The sequence below is a fragment of the Mytilus galloprovincialis genome, chromosome 2, assembly GCF_965363235.1.
Source record: "Mytilus galloprovincialis chromosome 2, xbMytGall1.hap1.1, whole genome shotgun sequence".
NCBI lineage: Eukaryota > Metazoa > Mollusca > Bivalvia > Mytilida > Mytilidae > Mytilus > Mytilus galloprovincialis.
The window spans coordinates 115,845,273-115,870,639 of record NC_134839.1 but is presented as its reverse complement, the minus strand read 5'-3'; the positions used below and the strand labels follow the sequence as shown (position 1 = coordinate 115,870,639).

Sequence of the window (25,367 nt, the reverse complement as noted above, 5' to 3'; positions counted from 1 at the left end):
CATACTCTGTACTTAGAAATATTTTTAAATAACCCAAACCCAAACACTAACACTAACACTAACCCTAACCTAAACGCTAACCCTAACCCTAACCCTTCTCACGCATGCGCAGTCACAGAAAAGGGCAGACATGCGCAGAAGTGAAAAAGGGCACCTCACAAATCTCGTCAAAGTATACTACCATGTCCCTGACCTTGACCCTTACTCAAAACCTAACCCTAACCCTGACCCAAACCCTAACCCAAACCCTTAATTAGGGTTAACCCTAACCCTAACCCTAACCCTAACCCTAACCCTAACCCAAACCCTAACCCTAACCCAAACCCTAACCCAAACCCTTAAATAGGGTTTAGGTTAGGGTTAGGGTTTAGGTTAGGGTTAGTGTTAGTGTTTGGGTTAGGGTTTGGGTTAGGGTTAGGGTTAGGGTTAGGGTTAGGGTTAGGGTTAACCCTAATTAGGGTTAGGGTTAGGGTTAGGGTTAGTGTTAGGGTTTGGGTTAGTGTTTAGGTTAGGGTTAGGGTTAGGGTTTGGGTTAGGGTTTGGGTTAGTGTTAAGGTTAGGGTTAGTGTTAGTGTTTGGGTTAGGGTTTGGGTTAGTGTTTAGGTTAGGGTTAGTGTTAGGGTTTGGGTTAGTGTTAAGGTTAGGGTTAGGGTTAGTGTTTGGGTTAGGGTTTGGGTCAAACACTTACCCTAACCCAAATCCCAAATGTGTTAAAATTGTTGATTTGGAGGCCTTACTTTATCTCGGAACGGGTAAGTGTAGAAGGATAACCTATTGCAGTTTCGTGTTAAGTTTTTCACGAACTTCTTAAAAGAAAGAGTTGTGTATGGATGGGGGTCCGGTTATGATGTTTGAAAAAAAAAAAAAAAAAATAATCTTTCAATTATCATGCAGTGAGGTCGGAGAGTGCGGCCGTACACTTCAGTGATACCAATACGTTTTCATCCTCTAGATCGCCTTTCCATCTTTTAGGAACAGTTAACTTTAAGAAGATATCTCTATTCAAATTCATTCTACATCTGTTTGAAGATTGAAGTCAAAGGCAATTTTCATACTCTGTACTTAGAAATATTTTTAAATAACCCAAACCCAAACACTAACACTAACACTAACCCTAACCTAAACGCTAACCCTAACCCTAACCCTTCTCACGCATGCGCAGTCACAGAAAAGGGCAGACATGCGCAGAAGTGAAAAAGGGCACCTCACAAATCTCGTCAAAGTATACTACCATGTCCCTGACCTTGACCCTTACTCAAAACCTAACCCTAACCCTGACCCAAACCCTAACCCAAACCCTTAATTAGGGTTAACCCTAACCCTAACCCTAACCCTAACCCTAACCCTAACCCAAACCCTAACCCTAACCCAAACCCTAACCCAAACCCTTAAATAGGGTTTAGGTTAGGGTTAGGGTTTAGGTTAGGGTTAGTGTTAGTGTTTGGGTTAGGGTTTGGGTTAGGGTTAGGGTTAGGGTTAGGGTTAGGGTTAGGGTTAACCCTAATTAGGGTTAGGGTTAGGGTTAGGGTTAGTGTTAGGGTTTGGGTTAGTGTTTAGGTTAGGGTTAGGGTTAGGGTTTGGGTTAGGGTTTGGGTTAGTGTTAAGGTTAGGGTTAGTGTTAGTGTTTGGGTTAGGGTTTGGGTTAGTGTTTAGGTTAGGGTTAGTGTTAGGGTTTGGGTTAGTGTTAAGGTTAGGGTTAGGGTTAGTGTTTGGGTTAGGGTTTGGGTCAAACACTTACCCTAACCCAAATCCCAAATGTGTTAAAATTGTTGATTTGGAGGCCTTACTTTATCTCGGAACGGGTAAGTGTAGAAGGATAACCTATTGCAGTTTCGTGTTAAGTTTTTCACGAACTTCTTAAAAGAAAGAGTTGTGTATGGATGGGGGTCCGGTTATGATGTTTGAAAAAAAAAAAAAAAAAATAATCTTTCAATTATCATGCAGTGAGGTCGGAGAGTGCGGCCGTACACTTCAGTGATACCAATACGTTTTCATCCTCTAGATCGCCTTTCCATCTTTTAGGAACAGTTAACTTTAAGAAGATATCTCTATTCAAATTCATTCTACATCTGTTTGAAGATTGAAGTCAAAGGCAATTTTCATACTCTGTACTTAGAAATATTTTTAAATAACCCAAACCCAAACACTAACACTAACACTAACCCTAACCTAAACGCTAACCCTAACCCTAACCCTTCTCACGCATGCGCAGTCACAGAAAAGGGCAGACATGCGCAGAAGTGAAAAAGGGCACCTCACAAATCTCGTCAAAGTATACTACCATGTCCCTGACCTTGACCCTTACTCAAAACCTAACCCTAACCCTGACCCAAACCCTAACCCAAACCCTTAATTAGGGTTAACCCTAACCCTAACCCTAACCCTAACCCTAACCCTAACCCAAACCCTAACCCTAACCCAAACCCTAACCCAAACCCTTAAATAGGGTTTAGGTTAGGGTTAGGGTTTAGGTTAGGGTTAGTGTTAGTGTTTGGGTTAGGGTTTGGGTTAGGGTTAGGGTTAGGGTTAGGGTTAGGGTTAGGGTTAACCCTAATTAGGGTTAGGGTTAGGGTTAGGGTTAGTGTTAGGGTTTGGGTTAGTGTTTAGGTTAGGGTTAGGGTTAGGGTTTGGGTTAGGGTTTGGGTTAGTGTTAAGGTTAGGGTTAGTGTTAGTGTTTGGGTTAGGGTTTGGGTTAGTGTTTAGGTTAGGGTTAGTGTTAGGGTTTGGGTTAGTGTTAAGGTTAGGGTTAGGGTTAGTGTTTGGGTTAGGGTTTGGGTCAAACACTTACCCTAACCCAAATCCCAAATGTGTTAAAATTGTTGATTTGGAGGCCTTACTTTATCTCGGAACGGGTAAGTGTAGAAGGATAACCTATTGCAGTTTCGTGTTAAGTTTTTCACGAACTTCTTAAAAGAAAGAGTTGTGTATGGATGGGGGTCCGGTTATGATGTTTGAAAAAAAAAAAAAAAAAATAATCTTTCAATTATCATGCAGTGAGGTCGGAGAGTGCGGCCGTACACTTCAGTGATACCAATACGTTTTCATCCTCTAGATCGCCTTTCCATCTTTTAGGAACAGTTAACTTTAAGAAGATATCTCTATTCAAATTCATTCTACATCTGTTTGAAGATTGAAGTCAAAGGCAATTTTCATACTCTGTACTTAGAAATATTTTTAAATAACCCAAACCCAAACACTAACACTAACACTAACCCTAACCTAAACGCTAACCCTAACCCTAACCCTTCTCACGCATGCGCAGTCACAGAAAAGGGCAGACATGCGCAGAAGTGAAAAAGGGCACCTCACAAATCTCGTCAAAGTATACTACCATGTCCCTGACCTTGACCCTTACTCAAAACCTAACCCTAACCCTGACCCAAACCCTAACCCAAACCCTTAATTAGGGTTAACCCTAACCCTAACCCTAACCCTAACCCTAACCCTAACCCAAACCCTAACCCTAACCCAAACCCTAACCCAAACCCTTAAATAGGGTTTAGGTTAGGGTTAGGGTTTAGGTTAGGGTTAGTGTTAGTGTTTGGGTTAGGGTTTGGGTTAGGGTTAGGGTTAGGGTTAGGGTTAGGGTTAGGGTTAACCCTAATTAGGGTTAGGGTTAGGGTTAGGGTTAGTGTTAGGGTTTGGGTTAGTGTTTAGGTTAGGGTTAGGGTTAGGGTTTGGGTTAGGGTTTGGGTTAGTGTTAAGGTTAGGGTTAGTGTTAGTGTTTGGGTTAGGGTTTGGGTTAGTGTTTAGGTTAGGGTTAGTGTTAGGGTTTGGGTTAGTGTTAAGGTTAGGGTTAGGGTTAGTGTTTGGGTTAGGGTTTGGGTCAAACACTTACCCTAACCCAAATCCCAAATGTGTTAAAATTGTTGATTTGGAGGCCTTACTTTATCTCGGAACGGGTAAGTGTAGAAGGATAACCTATTGCAGTTTCGTGTTAAGTTTTTCACGAACTTCTTAAAAGAAAGAGTTGTGTATGGATGGGGGTCCGGTTATGATGTTTGAAAAAAAAAAAAAAAAAATAATCTTTCAATTATCATGCAGTGAGGTCGGAGAGTGCGGCCGTACACTTCAGTGATACCAATACGTTTTCATCCTCTAGATCGCCTTTCCATCTTTTAGGAACAGTTAACTTTAAGAAGATATCTCTATTCAAATTCATTCTACATCTGTTTGAAGATTGAAGTCAAAGGCAATTTTCATACTCTGTACTTAGAAATATTTTTAAATAACCCAAACCCAAACACTAACACTAACACTAACCCTAACCTAAACGCTAACCCTAACCCTAACCCTTCTCACGCATGCGCAGTCACAGAAAAGGGCAGACATGCGCAGAAGTGAAAAAGGGCACCTCACAAATCTCGTCAAAGTATACTACCATGTCCCTGACCTTGACCCTTACTCAAAACCTAACCCTAACCCTGACCCAAACCCTAACCCAAACCCTTAATTAGGGTTAACCCTAACCCTAACCCTAACCCTAACCCTAACCCTAACCCAAACCCTAACCCTAACCCAAACCCTAACCCAAACCCTTAAATAGGGTTTAGGTTAGGGTTAGGGTTTAGGTTAGGGTTAGTGTTAGTGTTTGGGTTAGGGTTTGGGTTAGGGTTAGGGTTAGGGTTAGGGTTAGGGTTAGGGTTAACCCTAATTAGGGTTAGGGTTAGGGTTAGGGTTAGTGTTAGGGTTTGGGTTAGTGTTTAGGTTAGGGTTAGGGTTAGGGTTTGGGTTAGGGTTTGGGTTAGTGTTAAGGTTAGGGTTAGTGTTAGTGTTTGGGTTAGGGTTTGGGTTAGTGTTTAGGTTAGGGTTAGTGTTAGGGTTTGGGTTAGTGTTAAGGTTAGGGTTAGGGTTAGTGTTTGGGTTAGGGTTTGGGTCAAACACTTACCCTAACCCAAATCCCAAATGTGTTAAAATTGTTGATTTGGAGGCCTTACTTTATCTCGGAACGGGTAAGTGTAGAAGGATAACCTATTGCAGTTTCGTGTTAAGTTTTTCACGAACTTCTTAAAAGAAAGAGTTGTGTATGGATGGGGGTCCGGTTATGATGTTTGAAAAAAAAAAAAAAAAAATAATCTTTCAATTATCATGCAGTGAGGTCGGAGAGTGCGGCCGTACACTTCAGTGATACCAATACGTTTTCATCCTCTAGATCGCCTTTCCATCTTTTAGGAACAGTTAACTTTAAGAAGATATCTCTATTCAAATTCATTCTACATCTGTTTGAAGATTGAAGTCAAAGGCAATTTTCATACTCTGTACTTAGAAATATTTTTAAATAACCCAAACCCAAACACTAACACTAACACTAACCCTAACCTAAACGCTAACCCTAACCCTAACCCTTCTCACGCATGCGCAGTCACAGAAAAGGGCAGACATGCGCAGAAGTGAAAAAGGGCACCTCACAAATCTCGTCAAAGTATACTACCATGTCCCTGACCTTGACCCTTACTCAAAACCTAACCCTAACCCTGACCCAAACCCTAACCCAAACCCTTAATTAGGGTTAACCCTAACCCTAACCCTAACCCTAACCCTAACCCTAACCCAAACCCTAACCCTAACCCAAACCCTAACCCAAACCCTTAAATAGGGTTTAGGTTAGGGTTAGGGTTTAGGTTAGGGTTAGTGTTAGTGTTTGGGTTAGGGTTTGGGTTAGGGTTAGGGTTAGGGTTAGGGTTAGGGTTAGGGTTAGGGTTAACCCTAATTAGGGTTAGGGTTAGGGTTAGGGTTAGTGTTAGGGTTTGGGTTAGTGTTTAGGTTAGGGTTAGGGTTAGGGTTTGGGTTAGGGTTTGGGTTAGTGTTAAGGTTAGGGTTAGTGTTAGTGTTTGGGTTAGGGTTTGGGTTAGTGTTTAGGTTAGGGTTAGTGTTAGGGTTTGGGTTAGTGTTAAGGTTAGGGTTAGGGTTAGTGTTTGGGTTAGGGTTTGGGTCAAACACTTACCCTAACCCAAATCCCAAATGTGTTAAAATTGTTGATTTGGAGGCCTTACTTTATCTCGGAACGGGTAAGTGTAGAAGGATAACCTATTGCAGTTTCGTGTTAAGTTTTTCACGAACTTCTTAAAAGAAAGAGTTGTGTATGGATGGGGGTCCGGTTATGATGTTTGAAAAAAAAAAAAAAAAAATAATCTTTCAATTATCATGCAGTGAGGTCGGAGAGTGCGGCCGTACACTTCAGTGATACCAATACGTTTTCATCCTCTAGATCGCCTTTCCATCTTTTAGGAACAGTTAACTTTAAGAAGATATCTCTATTCAAATTCATTCTACATCTGTTTGAAGATTGAAGTCAAAGGCAATTTTCATACTCTGTACTTAGAAATATTTTTAAATAACCCAAACCCAAACACTAACACTAACACTAACCCTAACCTAAACGCTAACCCTAACCCTAACCCTTCTCACGCATGCGCAGTCACAGAAAAGGGCAGACATGCGCAGAAGTGAAAAAGGGCACCTCACAAATCTCGTCAAAGTATACTACCATGTCCCTGACCTTGACCCTTACTCAAAACCTAACCCTAACCCTGACCCAAACCCTAACCCAAACCCTTAATTAGGGTTAACCCTAACCCTAACCCTAACCCTAACCCTAACCCTAACCCAAACCCTAACCCTAACCCAAACCCTAACCCAAACCCTTAAATAGGGTTTAGGTTAGGGTTAGGGTTTAGGTTAGGGTTATTGTTAGTGTTTGGGTTAGGGTTTGGGTTAGGGTTAGGGTTAGGGTTAGGGTTAGGGTTAGGGTTAACCCTAATTAGGGTTAGGGTTAGGGTTAGGGTTAGTGTTAGGGTTTGGGTTAGTGTTTAGGTTAGGGTTAGGGTTAGGGTTTGGGTTAGGGTTTGGGTTAGTGTTAAGGTTAGGGTTAGTGTTAGTGTTTGGGTTAGGGTTTGGGTTAGTGTTTAGGTTAGGGTTAGTGTTAGGGTTTGGGTTAGTGTTAAGGTTAGGGTTAGGGTTAGTGTTTGGGTTAGGGTTTGGGTCAAACACTTACCCTAACCCAAATCCCAAATGTGTTAAAATTGTTGATTTGGAGGCCTTACTTTATCTCGGAACGGGTAAGTGTAGAAGGATAACCTATTGCAGTTTCGTGTTAAGTTTTTCACGAACTTCTTAAAAGAAAGAGTTGTGTATGGATGGGGGTCCGGTTATGATGTTTGAAAAAAAAAAAAAAAAAATAATCTTTCAATTATCATGCAGTGAGGTCGGAGAGTGCGGCCGTACACTTCAGTGATACCAATACGTTTTCATCCTCTAGATCGCCTTTCCATCTTTTAGGAACAGTTAACTTTAAGAAGATATCTCTATTCAAATTCATTCTACATCTGTTTGAAGATTGAAGTCAAAGGCAATTTTCATACTCTGTACTTAGAAATATTTTTAAATAACCCAAACCCAAACACTAACACTAACACTAACCCTAACCTAAACGCTAACCCTAACCCTAACCCTTCTCACGCATGCGCAGTCACAGAAAAGGGCAGACATGCGCAGAAGTGAAAAAGGGCACCTCACAAATCTCGTCAAAGTATACTACCATGTCCCTGACCTTGACCCTTACTCAAAACCTAACCCTAACCCTGACCCAAACCCTAACCCAAACCCTTAATTAGGGTTAACCCTAACCCTAACCCTAACCCTAACCCTAACCCTAACCCAAACCCTAACCCTAACCCAAACCCTAACCCAAACCCTTAAATAGGGTTTAGGTTAGGGTTAGGGTTTAGGTTAGGGTTAGTGTTAGTGTTTGGGTTAGGGTTTGGGTTAGGGTTAGGGTTAGGGTTAGGGTTAGGGTTAGGGTTAACCCTAATTAGGGTTAGGGTTAGGGTTAGGGTTAGTGTTAGGGTTTGGGTTAGTGTTTAGGTTAGGGTTAGGGTTAGGGTTTGGGTTAGGGTTTGGGTTAGTGTTAAGGTTAGGGTTAGTGTTAGTGTTTGGGTTAGGGTTTGGGTTAGTGTTTAGGTTAGGGTTAGTGTTAGGGTTTGGGTTAGTGTTAAGGTTAGGGTTAGGGTTAGTGTTTGGGTTAGGGTTTGGGTCAAACACTTACCCTAACCCAAATCCCAAATGTGTTAAAATTGTTGATTTGGAGGCCTTACTTTATCTCGGAACGGGTAAGTGTAGAAGGATAACCTATTGCAGTTTCGTGTTAAGTTTTTCACGAACTTCTTAAAAGAAAGAGTTGTGTATGGATGGGGGTCCGGTTATGATGTTTGAAAAAAAAAAAAAAAAAATAATCTTTCAATTATCATGCAGTGAGGTCGGAGAGTGCGGCCGTACACTTCAGTGATACCAATACGTTTTCATCCTCTAGATCGCCTTTCCATCTTTTAGGAACAGTTAACTTTAAGAAGATATCTCTATTCAAATTCATTCTACATCTGTTTGAAGATTGAAGTCAAAGGCAATTTTCATACTCTGTACTTAGAAATATTTTTAAATAACCCAAACCCAAACACTAACACTAACACTAACCCTAACCTAAACGCTAACCCTAACCCTAACCCTTCTCACGCATGCGCAGTCACAGAAAAGGGCAGACATGCGCAGAAGTGAAAAAGGGCACCTCACAAATCTCGTCAAAGTATACTACCATGTCCCTGACCTTGACCCTTACTCAAAACCTAACCCTAACCCTGACCCAAACCCTAACCCAAACCCTTAATTAGGGTTAACCCTAACCCTAACCCTAACCCTAACCCTAACCCTAACCCAAACCCTAACCCTAACCCAAACCCTAACCCAAACCCTTAAATAGGGTTTAGGTTAGGGTTAGGGTTTAGGTTAGGGTTAGTGTTAGTGTTTGGGTTAGGGTTTGGGTTAGGGTTAGGGTTAGGGTTAGGGTTAGGGTTAGGGTTAACCCTAATTAGGGTTAGGGTTAGGGTTAGGGTTAGTGTTAGGGTTTGGGTTAGTGTTTAGGTTAGGGTTAGGGTTAGGGTTTGGGTTAGGGTTTGGGTTAGTGTTAAGGTTAGGGTTAGTGTTAGTGTTTGGGTTAGGGTTTGGGTTAGTGTTTAGGTTAGGGTTAGTGTTAGGGTTTGGGTTAGTGTTAAGGTTAGGGTTAGGGTTAGTGTTTGGGTTAGGGTTTGGGTCAAACACTTACCCTAACCCAAATCCCAAATGTGTTAAAATTGTTGATTTGGAGGCCTTACTTTATCTCGGAACGGGTAAGTGTAGAAGGATAACCTATTGCAGTTTCGTGTTAAGTTTTTCACGAACTTCTTAAAAGAAAGAGTTGTGTATGGATGGGGGTCCGGTTATGATGTTTGAAAAAAAAAAAAAAAAAATAATCTTTCAATTATCATGCAGTGAGGTCGGAGAGTGCGGCCGTACACTTCAGTGATACCAATACGTTTTCATCCTCTAGATCGCCTTTCCATCTTTTAGGAACAGTTAACTTTAAGAAGATATCTCTATTCAAATTCATTCTACATCTGTTTGAAGATTGAAGTCAAAGGCAATTTTCATACTCTGTACTTAGAAATATTTTTAAATAACCCAAACCCAAACACTAACACTAACACTAACCCTAACCTAAACGCTAACCCTAACCCTAACCCTTCTCACGCATGCGCAGTCACAGAAAAGGGCAGACATGCGCAGAAGTGAAAAAGGGCACCTCACAAATCTCGTCAAAGTATACTACCATGTCCCTGACCTTGACCCTTACTCAAAACCTAACCCTAACCCTGACCCAAACCCTAACCCAAACCCTTAATTAGGGTTAACCCTAACCCTAACCCTAACCCTAACCCTAACCCTAACCCAAACCCTAACCCTAACCCAAACCCTAACCCAAACCCTTAAATAGGGTTTAGGTTAGGGTTAGGGTTTAGGTTAGGGTTAGTGTTAGTGTTTGGGTTAGGGTTTGGGTTAGGGTTAGGGTTAGGGTTAGGGTTAGGGTTAGGGTTAACCCTAATTAGGGTTAGGGTTAGGGTTAGGGTTAGTGTTAGGGTTTGGGTTAGTGTTTAGGTTAGGGTTAGGGTTAGGGTTTGGGTTAGGGTTTGGGTTAGTGTTAAGGTTAGGGTTAGTGTTAGTGTTTGGGTTAGGGTTTGGGTTAGTGTTTAGGTTAGGGTTAGTGTTAGGGTTTGGGTTAGTGTTAAGGTTAGGGTTAGGGTTAGTGTTTGGGTTAGGGTTTGGGTCAAACACTTACCCTAACCCAAATCCCAAATGTGTTAAAATTGTTGATTTGGAGGCCTTACTTTATCTCGGAACGGGTAAGTGTAGAAGGATAACCTATTGCAGTTTCGTGTTAAGTTTTTCACGAACTTCTTAAAAGAAAGAGTTGTGTATGGATGGGGGTCCGGTTATGATGTTTGAAAAAAAAAAAAAAAAAATAATCTTTCAATTATCATGCAGTGAGGTCGGAGAGTGCGGCCGTACACTTCAGTGATACCAATACGTTTTCATCCTCTAGATCGCCTTTCCATCTTTTAGGAACAGTTAACTTTAAGAAGATATCTCTATTCAAATTCATTCTACATCTGTTTGAAGATTGAAGTCAAAGGCAATTTTCATACTCTGTACTTAGAAATATTTTTAAATAACCCAAACCCAAACACTAACACTAACACTAACCCTAACCTAAACGCTAACCCTAACCCTAACCCTTCTCACGCATGCGCAGTCACAGAAAAGGGCAGACATGCGCAGAAGTGAAAAAGGGCACCTCACAAATCTCGTCAAAGTATACTACCATGTCCCTGACCTTGACCCTTACTCAAAACCTAACCCTAACCCTGACCCAAACCCTAACCCAAACCCTTAATTAGGGTTAACCCTAACCCTAACCCTAACCCTAACCCTAACCCTAACCCAAACCCTAACCCTAACCCAAACCCTAACCCAAACCCTTAAATAGGGTTTAGGTTAGGGTTAGGGTTTAGGTTAGGGTTAGTGTTAGTGTTTGGGTTAGGGTTTGGGTTAGGGTTAGGGTTAGGGTTAGGGTTAGGGTTAGGGTTAACCCTAATTAGGGTTAGGGTTAGGGTTAGGGTTAGTGTTAGGGTTTGGGTTAGTGTTTAGGTTAGGGTTAGGGTTAGGGTTAGGGTTTGGGTTAGGGTTTGGGTTAGTGTTAAGGTTAGGGTTAGTGTTAGTGTTTGGGTTAGGGTTTGGGTTAGTGTTTAGGTTAGGGTTAGTGTTAGGGTTTGGGTTAGTGTTAAGGTTAGGGTTAGGGTTAGTGTTTGGGTTAGGGTTTGGGTCAAACACTTACCCTAACCCAAATCCCAAATGTGTTAAAATTGTTGATTTGGAGGCCTTACTTTATCTCGGAACGGGTAAGTGTAGAAGGATAACCTATTGCAGTTTCGTGTTAAGTTTTTCACGAACTTCTTAAAAGAAAGAGTTGTGTATGGATGGGGGTCCGGTTATGATGTTTGAAAAAAAAAAAAAAAAAATAATCTTTCAATTATCATGCAGTGAGGTCGGAGAGTGCGGCCGTACACTTCAGTGATACCAATACGTTTTCATCCTCTAGATCGCCTTTCCATCTTTTAGGAACAGTTAACTTTAAGAAGATATCTCTATTCAAATTCATTCTACATCTGTTTGAAGATTGAAGTCAAAGGCAATTTTCATACTCTGTACTTAGAAATATTTTTAAATAACCCAAACCCAAACACTAACACTAACACTAACCCTAACCTAAACGCTAACCCTAACCCTAACCCTTCTCACGCATGCGCAGTCACAGAAAAGGGCAGACATGCGCAGAAGTGAAAAAGGGCACCTCACAAATCTCCTAACCCTAACCCTAACCCTAACCCTAACCCTAACCCTAACCCTAACCCTAACCCTAACCCTAACCCTAACCCTAACCCTAACCCTAACCCTAACCCTAACCCTAACCCTAACCCTAACCCTAACCCTAACCCTAACCCTAACCCTAACCCTAACCCTAACCCTAACCCTAACCCTAACCCTAACCCTAACCCTAACCCTAACCCTAACCCTAACCCTAACCCTAACCCTAACCCTAACCCTAACCCTAACCCTAACCCTAACCCTACTTACAATCCTTCACTGAAATGTCCAACATTCAATCTTGAGAAAAAAAGAGTTCTTAATTACTAAGCCGGTACAAGAAAATTAATCAAAAGAAAGAAATTCTGTCGCCTTTTTTTGTTATCGACACAAATAAAAGTAACCGTACACTTATACAGGTCTCATTTTGTGTCAAATTATCCATCATAAGAAGAAAATGTTCATGCCAGCACAGAAGTATCACTAAAAAGGATAGATTTTGGCACCATTTATAGATACAGCCAACAAATACAGCAACCTCAAACCTTCATTTCTTCACTTTTGTGTCTGAGAATCCATATAAACTCATAAATATTACTTTATTGTCAGAATATCATAAAACATATGAAATGGTGTCGCTTTTAATTGTTTGGCGACATAAATATAAGTAACCGTAGACTTATAAACCTCAAATTATGCATTCTGATAAGGTTATATAAGATATAAGTCCATGTATGTATATAATTGATAATGTAGGTCTGTCAGTTTTTGAGTCTGTGTGTCTGTCTGTATATATTTAATCATTATGTACGGTGTTAGGGTTAGGGTGATAGCTGTCTCGCTGGCAATCATACCACATCTTCTTTTTTATATGTATGTATGTATGTATGCATGTATGTATTTATGTATTTATGTATGCATGTATTTGTCATTTTTTATATTTTTTTTACGTCCAATGACGTCATGTAGCTCACAAATCGTATCGCCATTTTACACTAAAATGTATGCACATGCGCAAATACAACAAAGTCACTTGAATTATTTTTTCTGGGTTCATTTCATATCAGCCAGGTTTGTATTGAAAACAAATTATCTCCCTTAGTGCAACTCAGTTGCAGTCTAGTAAAAATCCCCTAACCCTAACCCTAACCCTAACCCTAACCCTAACCCTACTTACAATCCTTCACTGAAATGTCCAACATTCAATCTTGAGAAACAAAGAGTTCTTAATTACCAAGCCGGTTCAAGAAAATTAATCAAAAGAAAGAAATTCTGTCGCCTTTTTTTGTTATCGACACAAATAAAAGTAACCGTACACTTATACAGGTCTCATTTCGTGACAAATTATCCATCATAAGAAGAAAATGTTCATGCCAGCACAGAAGTATCACTAAAAAGGATAGATTTTGGTACCATTTATAGATACAGCCAACAAATACAGCAACCTCAAACCTTCATTTCTTCACTTTTGTGTCTGAGAATCCATATAAACTCATAAATATTACTTTATTGTCAGAATATCATAAAACATATGAAATGGTGTCGCTTTCAATTGTTTTGCGACATAAATATAAGTAACCGTAGACTTATAAACCTCAAATTATGCATTCTTATAAGGTTATATAAGATATAAGTCCATGTATGTATATAATAGATAATGTAGGTCTGTCAGTTTTTGAGTCTGTGTGTCTGTCTGTATATATTTAATCATTATGTACGGTGACCTATAGTTGTTAATGTCTGTTTCATTTTGGTCTTTTGGTGATAGCTGTCTCGCTGGCAATCATACCACATCTTCTTTTTTATATGTATGTATGTATGTATGCATGTATGTATTTATGTATTTATGTATGCATGTATTTATGTCATTTTTTATATTTTACACTAAAATGTATGCACATGCGCAAATACAACAAAGATACTTGAATTATTTTTTCTGGGTTCATTTCATATCAGCCAGGTTTGTACTTAAAACAAATTATCTCCCTTAGTGCAACTCAGTTGCAGTCTAGTAAAAATCCCCTAATCCTAACCCTAACCCTAACCCTAACCCTAACCCTAACCCTTAACCTTAACCTTAACCTTAACCTTAACCTTAACGTTTAACCGGTTAAACACAAAATTAACCTTAACCTTAACCTTATGCTTAAACTCAATCCTAATCTTCAATAAGAGCCAACATATGCTGAAATAAAGATTATGGTTGAGTAAAAGTCAACCTTAACCTTAACTTTAACCTTAAACTTAAAAAATAGCCTACAAATGCTTAAGAAATAATTAAGGTTAAATGGAAAGTTAACTTTAACCTTAACCTTAACCTTTAACCAGTAACCGGTTAAACGAAAAATTAACCTTATGCTTAACCTCAATCCTTACCCTAACCCTAACCCTAACCCTAACACTTAAATGTATGCACATCCGCAAATACAACAAAGTCAGTTGAATTTTATTTTCTGAGTTCATTTCATATCAGCAAGGTTTGTACTTAAAACAAATTATCTCCCTTAGTGCAACTCAGTTGCAGTCTAGTAAAAACCCCCTAACCCTAACCCTAACCCTTACCCTAACCCTAACCTTAACCCTAACCCTAACCCTAACGAAAAAGTAACCTTAACCTTAACCTTAAGACTAACCTCAATCCTAATCTTCAATAAGAGCCAACATATGCTGAAATAAAGATTAAGGTTGAGTAAAAGTCAACCTTAACCTTAACTTTAACCTAAAACTTACAAAATAGCCTACAAATGCTTAAGAAATGATTACGGTTAAATGGAAAGTTAACCTTAACCTTAACCTTTAACCAGTAACCGGTTAAACGAAAAATTAACCTTAACCTTAACCTTAAGCTTAACCTCAATCCTAATCGTCAATAAGAGCCAACATATGCTGAAATAAAGATTAAGGTTGAGTAAAAGTCAACCTTAACCTTAACTTTAACCTAAAACTTAAAAAATAGCCTACAAATGCTTAAGAAATGATTAAGGTTAAATGGAAAGTTAACCTTAACCTTTAACCAGTAACCGGTTAAACGAAAAATTAACCTTAACCTTAACCTTAAGCTTAACCTCAATCCTAATCTTCAATAAGAGCCAAGATATGCTGAAATAAAGATTAAGGTTGAGTAAAAGTCAACCTTAACCTTAACTTTAACCTAAAACTTAAAAAATAGCCTACAAATACTTAAGAAATGATTAAGGTTAAATGGAAAGTTAACCTTAACCTTTAACCAGTAACCGGTTAAACGAAAAATTAACCTTAACCTTAACCTTAAGCTTAACCTCAATCCTAATCTTCAATAAGAGCCAAGATATGCTGAAATAAAGATTAAGGTTGAGTAAAAGTCAACCTTAACCTTAACTTTAACCTAAAACTTAAAAAATAGCCTACAAATACTTAAGAAATGATTAAGGTTAAATGGAAAGTTAACCTTAACCTTAACCTTTAACCAGTAACCGGTTAAACGAAAAATTAACCTTAACCTTAACCTTAAGCTTAACCTCAATCCTAATCTTCAATAAGAGCCAAGATATGCTGAAATAAAGATTAAGGTTGAGTAAAAGTCAACCTTAACCTTAACTTTAACCTTAAACTTAAAAAATAGCCTACAAATGCTTAAGAAATGATTAAGGTTAAATGGAAAGTAAACCTTAACCTTTACCATAACCTTAACCTTTAACCGGTTAAACGAAAAATTAACCTTAACCTTAACCTTAAGCTTAACCTCAATCATAATCTTCAATAAGAGCCAACATATACTGAAATAAAGAGTATGGGTAATATCAATGCTCATACAATGTTTTGGGTCCATGCTGCACGCCTGTTACCTTAGTTATCGTTTGTTGTACAATGACAAGGCAAACTATTTTTTTTTTTATTCTTCCTACCCGTCTGTCACAAGAAGAACAAAATAAAAAAGAGTTGGTTTCTGGTGCCTGTTGCAAAAAAGAACTAAGCACATACACGATTGCGAAAACGAGTTACTTTACGAAATGTATATTTAAGATGAGCACTAGTTGCAAAGATGTTTTTAGGCCGAACGAAATCATCTTTGTAGAGGAGTGAAACTCAATAACCGGAAGTCAATGTCCTTGCAAATTTTGGTGATATGATCTCCTACGACCTTTCCTGCTTCACAAATGTTCATATTGAAGCCATCGCAACATTAACGCCGATATTCAGTCCGCAAGCTCATGTGCGGTATGAAGGATAAGAGATCACTTTTTTTTAAAGGGATAATTGATTTATAATTACGCATAATATAACTACTAGCATTATGTACAATAAAAACATTAGGCAATGATCATAAGCAAGATAGAGATGACAGTATCAAAATTTTAATTTTGATGACATCATGAGATCAGACTTGATGTTGCGTCTCGCATGGTTTTGACGAATTCCTGACTGTGTGTATGTTTGTGTATATGTTTGTACGTTTGTATGTTTCTTTGTTTGTATGGTTTTTTTTATATGTGTATGCATTTATTTGTAGGTGTGCATTTTACACGCATGTATGTATGTTTATCATATACTTATAGAAAATAATGGTATAAGTGTACCCCATGATAAAACTAATTTGTTCATATATTTATTCATCAAATTTGAAGAATTACCTTACCCGTGTGATATGACTTTTGTTATCAACTGCCTACTGTTTAGATCAATTGCTTCGGCTTATTATCGCATGTGTTGCTGTAACGTATCGCATGACATTTTGATGTCATTCAGTAAATTCCGGAAAATATACCTAAATGGAACATTGGTATGTGTAAAACATAACAAAGTTTAACAAAAAGAAATCATTAGGTATCAAGAAATTATACTATTAAAAAATGCAAAACATATATTACAACAAAAGCATTTGAAGAATAGTCTTTGTTAGTATGTATTCTGTTGACGTTTATGATAAAAAGAACAACATTATATTTTTTCATATCAGACCCTCTATCAGTCCATCCGGCTCTTAGGCTGAAGTCATGACCTAAGGCTGATAAGAGGTCTGATATGAAAAATGCCAAGTTATAATGTATATTTATATGCGTATATGTGAGTTTGTGTGTAGGTTCCAAAACCTTTTTTACGTCGTTCAATGTCATGCAGCTAACAAATTTGGTTTCATTCTGGTTTTCACAGACACATGAACACATCAATAATAAAAGTAAAAAATTCGATCCAATGTTCATACCTGACTCGGATCGTTTAAAGTATATATACACATCATATTAACCAAATGACATGAATGCGCATAAGCAGTGACTCTGAGTAACTCTATCAGTACACAATGTCACTCAGACCTGAAGAATATACAATATGAAAAGATATCATTAACGTTTTCAAAATGGTGACTCTGTTCATCCCATGAGCCGCTGTATGAGCCGCTTGCCTTGCACGTACCACCTGCCCACCTTTTGTCCTCCAGACCTCAGACATGTATAATGTACATACATCTTATAAACCATTGTTTAATGTAGCTCTGCTCTTTGATAACATATGTTTATAACATATATTATGCAAATACCATGAGTGCGCATGATAATCTCCTCTTTATATGCGTGGGTCGCTCTGCTTATGTCGTCTGCAGATATAAGTCCATGTACATATGTCTGTATATAATTGTTAATGTATGTCTGTCAGTTTTTGAGTCTGTGTGTCTGTCTGTATATATGTAATTATTATGTACGGTGACCTATAGTTGTTAATGTCTGTTTCATTTTTGTCTTTTGGTGATAGTTGTCTCGCTGGCAATCATACCACATCTTCTTTTTTATATGTATGTATGTATGTATATATTTATGTATTTATGTATGTATGTATTTATGTTATTTCTTATATTTTTGTTACGTCCTATGACGTCATGTAGCTCACAAATCGTATTGCCATTTACACTTAAATGTATGCACATGCGCAAATACAACAAAGTCACTTGAATTTTATTTTCTGAGTTCATTTCATATCAGCAAGGTTTGTACTTAAAACAAATTATCTCCCTTAGTGCAACTCAGTTGCAGTCTAGTTAAAACCCTCTAACCCTAACACTAACCCTAACCCTAACCCAACTCAGTTGCAGTCTAGTAAAAAAACCCTAACCCTAACCCTAACCCTAACCCTTGACGTGGCTATATACTAATACATCTTGTCATGATATGGTCAACTTTTGTATTCTTGTCTTTCATTTTTGATTATGTTCTTTGGTATATGCCTTTTTGTATTTCTTTTTTACCTCTGCTATGTATGGTGTGGCTCTGTACTTATGCATCCCGTTATTGTCTTATGCTATTTTGTTTCTATAGTGATCAAGATTATCACACAAAGTTCACTGCTGTACCCAAATTTTTGACATTTTTACCTATTGCGTTTGTTTTGATCACACATCGTTTTCAATTTTATTGGAATATTACAAAAATGTATGCGACGACCATACAAGTGAGAACTTTAGCTAGCTATGGAACCAGGGTTTATCCAGCCTTTTCTACATAAGAAAATGCATGTACTAAGTCAGAAATAAGACAGTTGTTAGGCATTATTTTGATGTGTTTGATTTTTAATTTTAGTTTCTTGTGAATATTTCGGAGTTTAGTATGACGTCCATTATCACTGAACTATTAAACAATTTTAATTTGTTTAGGGCAAGCTGAAAATGAAAATAGGGAATGTTTCAAAGACACAACGACGTCCATTATCACTGAACTATTAAACAATTTTGTTTAGGGCAAGCTGAAAATGAAAATAGGGAATGTTTCAAAGAAACAACAACCTGACCAAAGCACAAAACAGCTGACGGATACCAATAGGTCTTCAACAGTGATACAATCCTGCACCCGGAGGCGAGATTCAGCTTGCCCTTGACAAAAATGTATAATAGTTCAGTGAAAATGGTCGTCATACATTACTCCAGGCCTAATAAAGTACGAAATTGAATAGCATTGAGGACTAAAAATTCCTAGAAGTTTTACAAAATACAGCGAAGGTTATCATTCCTGAGGTTGAAAACGCTTAGTATTTCAGAGATTCAAAGTTATTTATCATGACAATATCAATCATAATTCATGTCAATACAGAAGTGCTGACCACTGGGCTTGTGATACCCTCGGGGATTAAAAACTCCACCAGAATAAAACTCATCATAGATACCAGGATTGAAATTGGATATTGACGCCAGACGCGCGTTTCCTCTACAAATTACTCATCAGTGACGCGCGTTTGTTTCGAATAGTTTGTGATATAGTCAACTCTGATTGTATAATTTTCTGTCATGAAATTCAGACAAATTGAAATATACAAATATCACAAGATGGTGACAAGAGAAGGTTAAAATCTAAAATTGGATAAATAACAATAAGAAATGAAATATATATTTGTTACTGACTAGGTATAACCATAGATGCTATCGAATGTTTGATAAAACACAAACTATCACATGCGCAAGATTACATACACTAGGAGCTCAACTCACTAAGGTTTGCGAAGCAATCCAAGGATAAAACAATGTTATTTCAGGGAAAAAATAAACTACCTACCTTTACACGATCATTCTAATTCATAGAATAAGCACATAATGGGTTGAGGAAAGGTTTATAGGAAAATGTTCTGAATCGTTTTCGAAGTATGCACCACTATAAAAATATATCATAAAAATGTAACCGTTTATGTTATGTATGTAGGTATTTTATTTGCAGTATATATACACGTGGAAAAAAGTATTGCAACACCGAATTGAAATTCAAATTAAAAAAACACTCTTTATTTTTTGTGATATAATATGCTGAAATAGTACTAGTTAAACATTATTTAAATCTCACCGGAGTATATTTTTTTCTATTTCTTGTATAACTTTTTGACTTTTTATCCTTTAAAGTAAATAACCAAGCTGTTCCGGTTCATCAGATTTAGAAGATTTAGTTAACAAGGAAGGGTTGAAAAAGATGTATGGGGAAGTGTAGGAATCTTTTTCTAATTAGTTATCAAAGGTACCAGGATAATAATATTATACTCCAGACGCGCGTTTCGTCTACATAAGACTAATCAGTGATGCTCAGATCAAAATAGTTATAGAACCAAAACAAGTACATTGTATAAAGTTGAAGAGCATTGAGGACCCAAATTTCTAAAAAAAAAATTGGCCAAACTGTTTAAACATATTTATTTATAGGCGATTGGGAGACTGCCAATACGGCTTAGGTAATCTATTTCTGGGGGGGGAAAAAATCTAAAGTTTTTCCAAAAAATTAATCTAAGATCGATAGTGTATCTTAATAAAAATTACTTGTTTAAATAGATCTAGGTTTTTTTTGTTTTTGTTTTTTTTACAATAAATGTTTTTCTTCTATCCTCTTTGTACAGGTAGAAACCAATTAACTATGAAACAATAATGTGTCCAAAGTACACGGATGCCCCACTCGCACTATCATTTTCTATGTTTAGTGGACCGTGAAAATGAGGTAAAAATCTAATTTGGCATTTAAATTAGAAAGATCATATCATAGGGAATACGTGTACTAAACTCCGGTTGATTGGACTTCGACTTCATCAAAAACTACCTCGACCAGAAACTTTAACCTGAGTCGGGACAGACGGACGAACGGATGAACAGAAGAACGGACCTACAGACCAGAAAACATAATGATCCTCTACTATCGAAATTGGGGCTTAAAAATCAAAACATAAGAAACTTATCAAGTAGACAACGTTAGTTTCAGATTTAATGGAATAGACGTTTTCATTTTTTATTAGTTTATAAGTTTATACTTATTGCTTTATTCGTGTAAAAAAGTATATAACAAAACTTTCACATTCAAATTGATTCCGATTATTAAGCAACGGTAAAAAGGGCTCTTCGAAAACCGGTTCTAAATCCATTTCTAACCGCATGCACCAACACAAAAATTCCATCTAAAATTAAACTCTAAATGAAACAAATACATATTATAAAATGATTAGTACGAACAAAACATATAAAGTGTATCTTCAAGTGTTACAAAGAAGAACACAAGACTGTTTTTTACATTGTATCAGGTTACAATAACAAATATCACGAAAATTACATTTTGTATAGTAAATAAAGACAACAGTAGTATATTGGTGTTCAAAAGTCAAAAATCGGTTTTGAGAAAAAAACAACAAATCAGGGTTACAAACCAAAACCGACGGAAACACGTCAACTTTGAGAGGATAACCAGGAAACAACAGGCCCATCGAAATGCAAAAAAGACAAAAGACGCCATCACACTTAGAAACGACCTTTTTATAACAAGTGCCATATTTCTCACTTGGTAGAAAGATGTGAAGGACAGGCAAAACCTTTTCAAGGTGTATTTATTCCATTAACAATCTTAGCAGCATTTGTGCACTATACAGGTTACAAGTTCAATATCTAATTATGACTGACATTAGTATTATAATATTGTAGGCTTTAACAATACTCAATCATTTAAGTTTTTACTGCTGTCAGAATGCTACAGGTTGCTAACTTTCAGTGAATGAAATTTCGGGGATATCTTTGTAACGAACAAAATAAAGACATATGATATGCATGCAAATAACATTACAGAGTCCAAATGTATGAGGATTTATGCATCTATATGTCACCATATTGCCTTTAATCGTGATCAAAAGTATAACCATATCGTTACCTCTAAAAGAACTCAATATGACAAAATCTAAAACTGATGTATCAAAAAAATTTGAATTTCTGACGATTCATTTAAAGAAAAACAAATGGACGAAATATGACAACATTTAATTGGTAGATGAACAAGGTTTTACATATTTACATTGCATCCAAACTCTGTACATTTTTAACTGTTTTCCTCTGTTTACTTGTAAACGTCGGTCAATTAAATTCTGTTTTTCTACTAGTCCTGCTTTTTCAAAAATTTGTTTTAATTCATCTGCAATAAATCAAATAATATACTTATTTATCAAAATGAATATGATTTTGTATTTACATAGTGTCATAAATTCGTTCAGTGTATAATCACTTGTATATGTTAAAATGTCTTTTGATTAAGTAAGCAATTTTTAATTGATATTTCAATGTGGCTTTTTATGTTGTGGTGTTACAGTATTGTTTCATGTAATGGTGAAGGTTGGTACATATCAAATAATTAAACCAGCTGCGTTTGTTTGCACCTGTCTTAAGTCAGGCATATGATGATTAGTGGTTGGCGTTTGGTTTATTAATGTTTCTCATTTCTCATTTTTTTTTGTATAGATACTTAAAAATTCCAAAGATCTTTTTTTTAGAGTACATGGTACGGTGACCTATAGTTGTTAATGTCTGTCATCTTGGTCTTTTGTGGATAGTTGTCTCATCAGCAATCATACCACATCTTCTTTTTATATATACAATACCAACTCTTTCATTTTGCAATAGTACTAAAACTTTTGACTTTTCTACACTTTACACAAGTATTCCACATTCCAAACTAAAAGACAAATTGAAAGAGTTGGTATTGCTTTGTTTCATAAAAAAGAATGGCCAATGTAGATACAAGTATCTTGTATTAGGGAGGGATAAATCCTACTTTGTAGGGCATCGCTCTGATTCACACAAAATAATCTCTGAAACTGAAACTATCAAGATGCTTGATTGTTTAATTGACAACATATTTGTTACGTTCGGAGGACATGTTTTTAAACGGACTGTCAGCATTCCAATGGGAACATATTGTGACCCTCTTCTTCCCGACTTATTTCTTTATTATTATGAGGCTGACTTCATACATGAACTTCTTAGGAAGAAAGATAAGAAGTTAGCAATATCCTTTAACACTACTTTCCGCGATACAGATGATGTTTTCACTAAATAATTCAAAATTTTGTGACTATGTTGAACGCATCTATCCCATCCAATGAGAGATCAAGGATACAACAGATACAGTTAAGTCGGCCTCATATCTTGACTTACATCTAGAAATTCACAATGAGGATCGGTTGAAAACAAAACTTTACGACAAAAGAGATGATTTCAGCTTTCCAATTGTGAACTTTCCATTTCTAAGTAGCAACATTCTAGCAGTACCTGCATATGGGGTATATATCTCCCAATAGATAGGATATTCCCGTGCTTGCATTTCCTTTCATGATTTTCTTGATAGAGGATTGCTGCTCACAAGGAAGCTATTAAAACAATAGTTCCAAATGGTGAAAGTGAAATCATCCCTTCAAAATATACGGACGTCATCATGAGTTGGTTGACCGTTATGTATTAACTGTTTCACAAATGATATCGGATATGTTCCTTACGTCGTAACTACAATCCCCTTCCCTTTCATGAATGTGACCTACAGAATTAGACTATTTACCGGATTTGTTATAACATAAGTATCAGGACGGGTGACACATGTGAAGCAGGATCTGCTTACCCCTCTGGAACACCTGAGATCACCCCTAGTTTTAGGTGGAGTTCATGTTGCTTATTCTTAGGTTTTCTATGTTGTGTCATGTGTTCTTTTGTTTGTCTGCTTGTCTTCTTTCGTTTTTAGCCAGGCGTTGTCCGTTTATTTTCGATATATGAGTTTAACTGTCCCGCTGGTATCTTTCGTCCTCCTTTTAGGCCGTTGGTTTTCCAGTTTGAATGGTTTACACTAGTCCTTTTTGATGCTCTTTAAAGCTTGCAGTTGGGTGTGAGCCAAGGCTCTGTGTTGGAGATCATATTTTGACCTATACTGGTTTACGTTTACAAATTGTGACTTGAATTGAGAGTTATTGTCACTCATACTACATCTTTTTATATGAACATAACCTGATAACTTATTAAGAAACTGAATGGGTCCATCAATGCCCATGCTACGTCAATCTTTAAAGACCCAAATGTTGCAAAACACCTATCCGACCTCCATGACAAATATGTTGTTGTCCCCGCAGATAAAGCCCCAAATAACATCGTTTTTGTGTGTAAAAGTCACTACATCAACTGCTTGATAAACGAATTAGGTATTGACAATTCACTTGGAAACTCAACATATACCCTCACGACACTTACCAAAGAGGAAATCCTGGATAATCATAGGTCTGTTCTATGTTCCTTTGGAATTTCAACCAAAGATGAAGAACTGGATCTTCCATCACTGTATTGGATACCTAAACTACATAAGTGTCCTTACAAACAACGGTATATTGCTGGGTCTTCCAAGTGCTCCACGAAACCTCTTTCTAAATTATTAACATCTATTTTATCAGCAATCAAAGACGGGCTTCAACGTTATTGTGAAACTGCCTATTCTAGAGGTGGCGTGAATCAGATGTGGATACTTAAAAATTCAAAAGATCTTTTAGAGTACATACAATCTAACTCTCTTTCATCTTGTAACAGTATTAAAACATTTGACTTTTCTACTCTGTACACAAGTATTCCACATTCCAAACTAAAAGACAAATTGAAAGAGTTGGTATTACTTTGCTTCATAAAAAAGAATGGCCAACGTAGATACAAGTATCTTGTCTTAGGGAGGGATAAATCCTACTTTGTAAAGAATCACTCTGATTCAAACAAAAAATTTTCTGAAACTGATATTATCAAGATGCTTGATTTCTTGATTGACAACATATTTGTTACGTTCGGAGGACGTGTTTTTCAACAGACTGTCGGCATTCCAATGGGAACAAACTGCGCCCCTCTACTCGCCGACTTGTTTCTTTATTATTATGAGGCTGACTTCATACAGGAACTTCTTAGGAAGAAAGATAAGAAGTTAGCAATATCCTTTAACTCTACTTTCCGCTATATAGATGATGTTCTTTCACTAAACAATTCAAAATTTGGTGACTATGTGGAACGCATCTATCCAATCGAACTAGAGATAAAGGATACTACAGATACAGTTAAGTCGGCTTCATATCTTGACTTACATCTAGAAATTGACAATGAGGGTCGGTTGAAAACAAAACTTTACGACAAAAGAGATGATTTCAGCTTTCCAATTGTGAACTTTCCATTTCTAAGTAGCAACATTCCAGCAGCACCTGCATACGGGGTATATATCTCCCAATTGATACGATATTCCCGTGCTTGCATTTCCTATCATGATTTTCTTGATAGAGGTTTGCTGCTCACAAGGAAGCCATTAAACCAAGAGTTATAAATGGTGAAGTTGAAATCATCCCTTCGTAAATTTTACGGACGCCATCACGAGTTGGTTGACCGTTATGGAATAACCGTTTCACAAATGATATCAGTACAACACTGTCGCATTTCAAAATGTGAGACCAAAGGCTGCAAAACTTGTGCTATTTTAATTACAGATACTGAATTCACTAGCAATTTGACCAAGAAGTCATATTTTACCAGAAGTTACGATGATCTGAATTGTAAATCGATAAATGTCGTCTACGGATTAGAGTGCAACCTTTGCGGATTGGTATACGTCGGTGAAACGAAAGGAAGGCTTAACAAACGTATGTGCGGTCATAGATCAGACATTAACCTTAATGCTAACGACATTCTATACCAGCATTTCAATCAGCCCGATCATTCCATCGTTTCTATGACAGTTCGCATTATCGAAAAGATATACCATAGCTCTAATAATCCTAATCTTTCAACGACTCTCCGTAGACAAAAAGATAGCATCCCATTTTGCGTAAAAAAAAATAACTGTATTTTTTTTAATGTCATTTGTCGCGTCGCGTTGATGCTCTAT

General features: G+C 37.3%; 1 protein-coding gene across 2 annotated transcripts in view; it reads right to left on the bottom strand.

The window, feature by feature from the left end:
* Positions 1-21,448: 21,448 nt before the first annotated feature.
* LOC143065526 (tRNA N(3)-cytidine methyltransferase METTL2-like) overlaps positions 21,449-25,367 on the bottom strand; it is a 63,236-nt gene continuing 59,317 nt past the window's right edge. For both annotated transcript variants that reach the window (XM_076239155.1, XM_076239154.1), the window contains one exon: positions 21,449-21,614. In XM_076239155.1, coding sequence (XP_076095270.1) covers positions 21,463-21,614 — 152 coding nt within the window. In that variant the 3' untranslated portion in view covers positions 21,449-21,462. The remainder of the gene's footprint in view (positions 21,615-25,367) is intronic.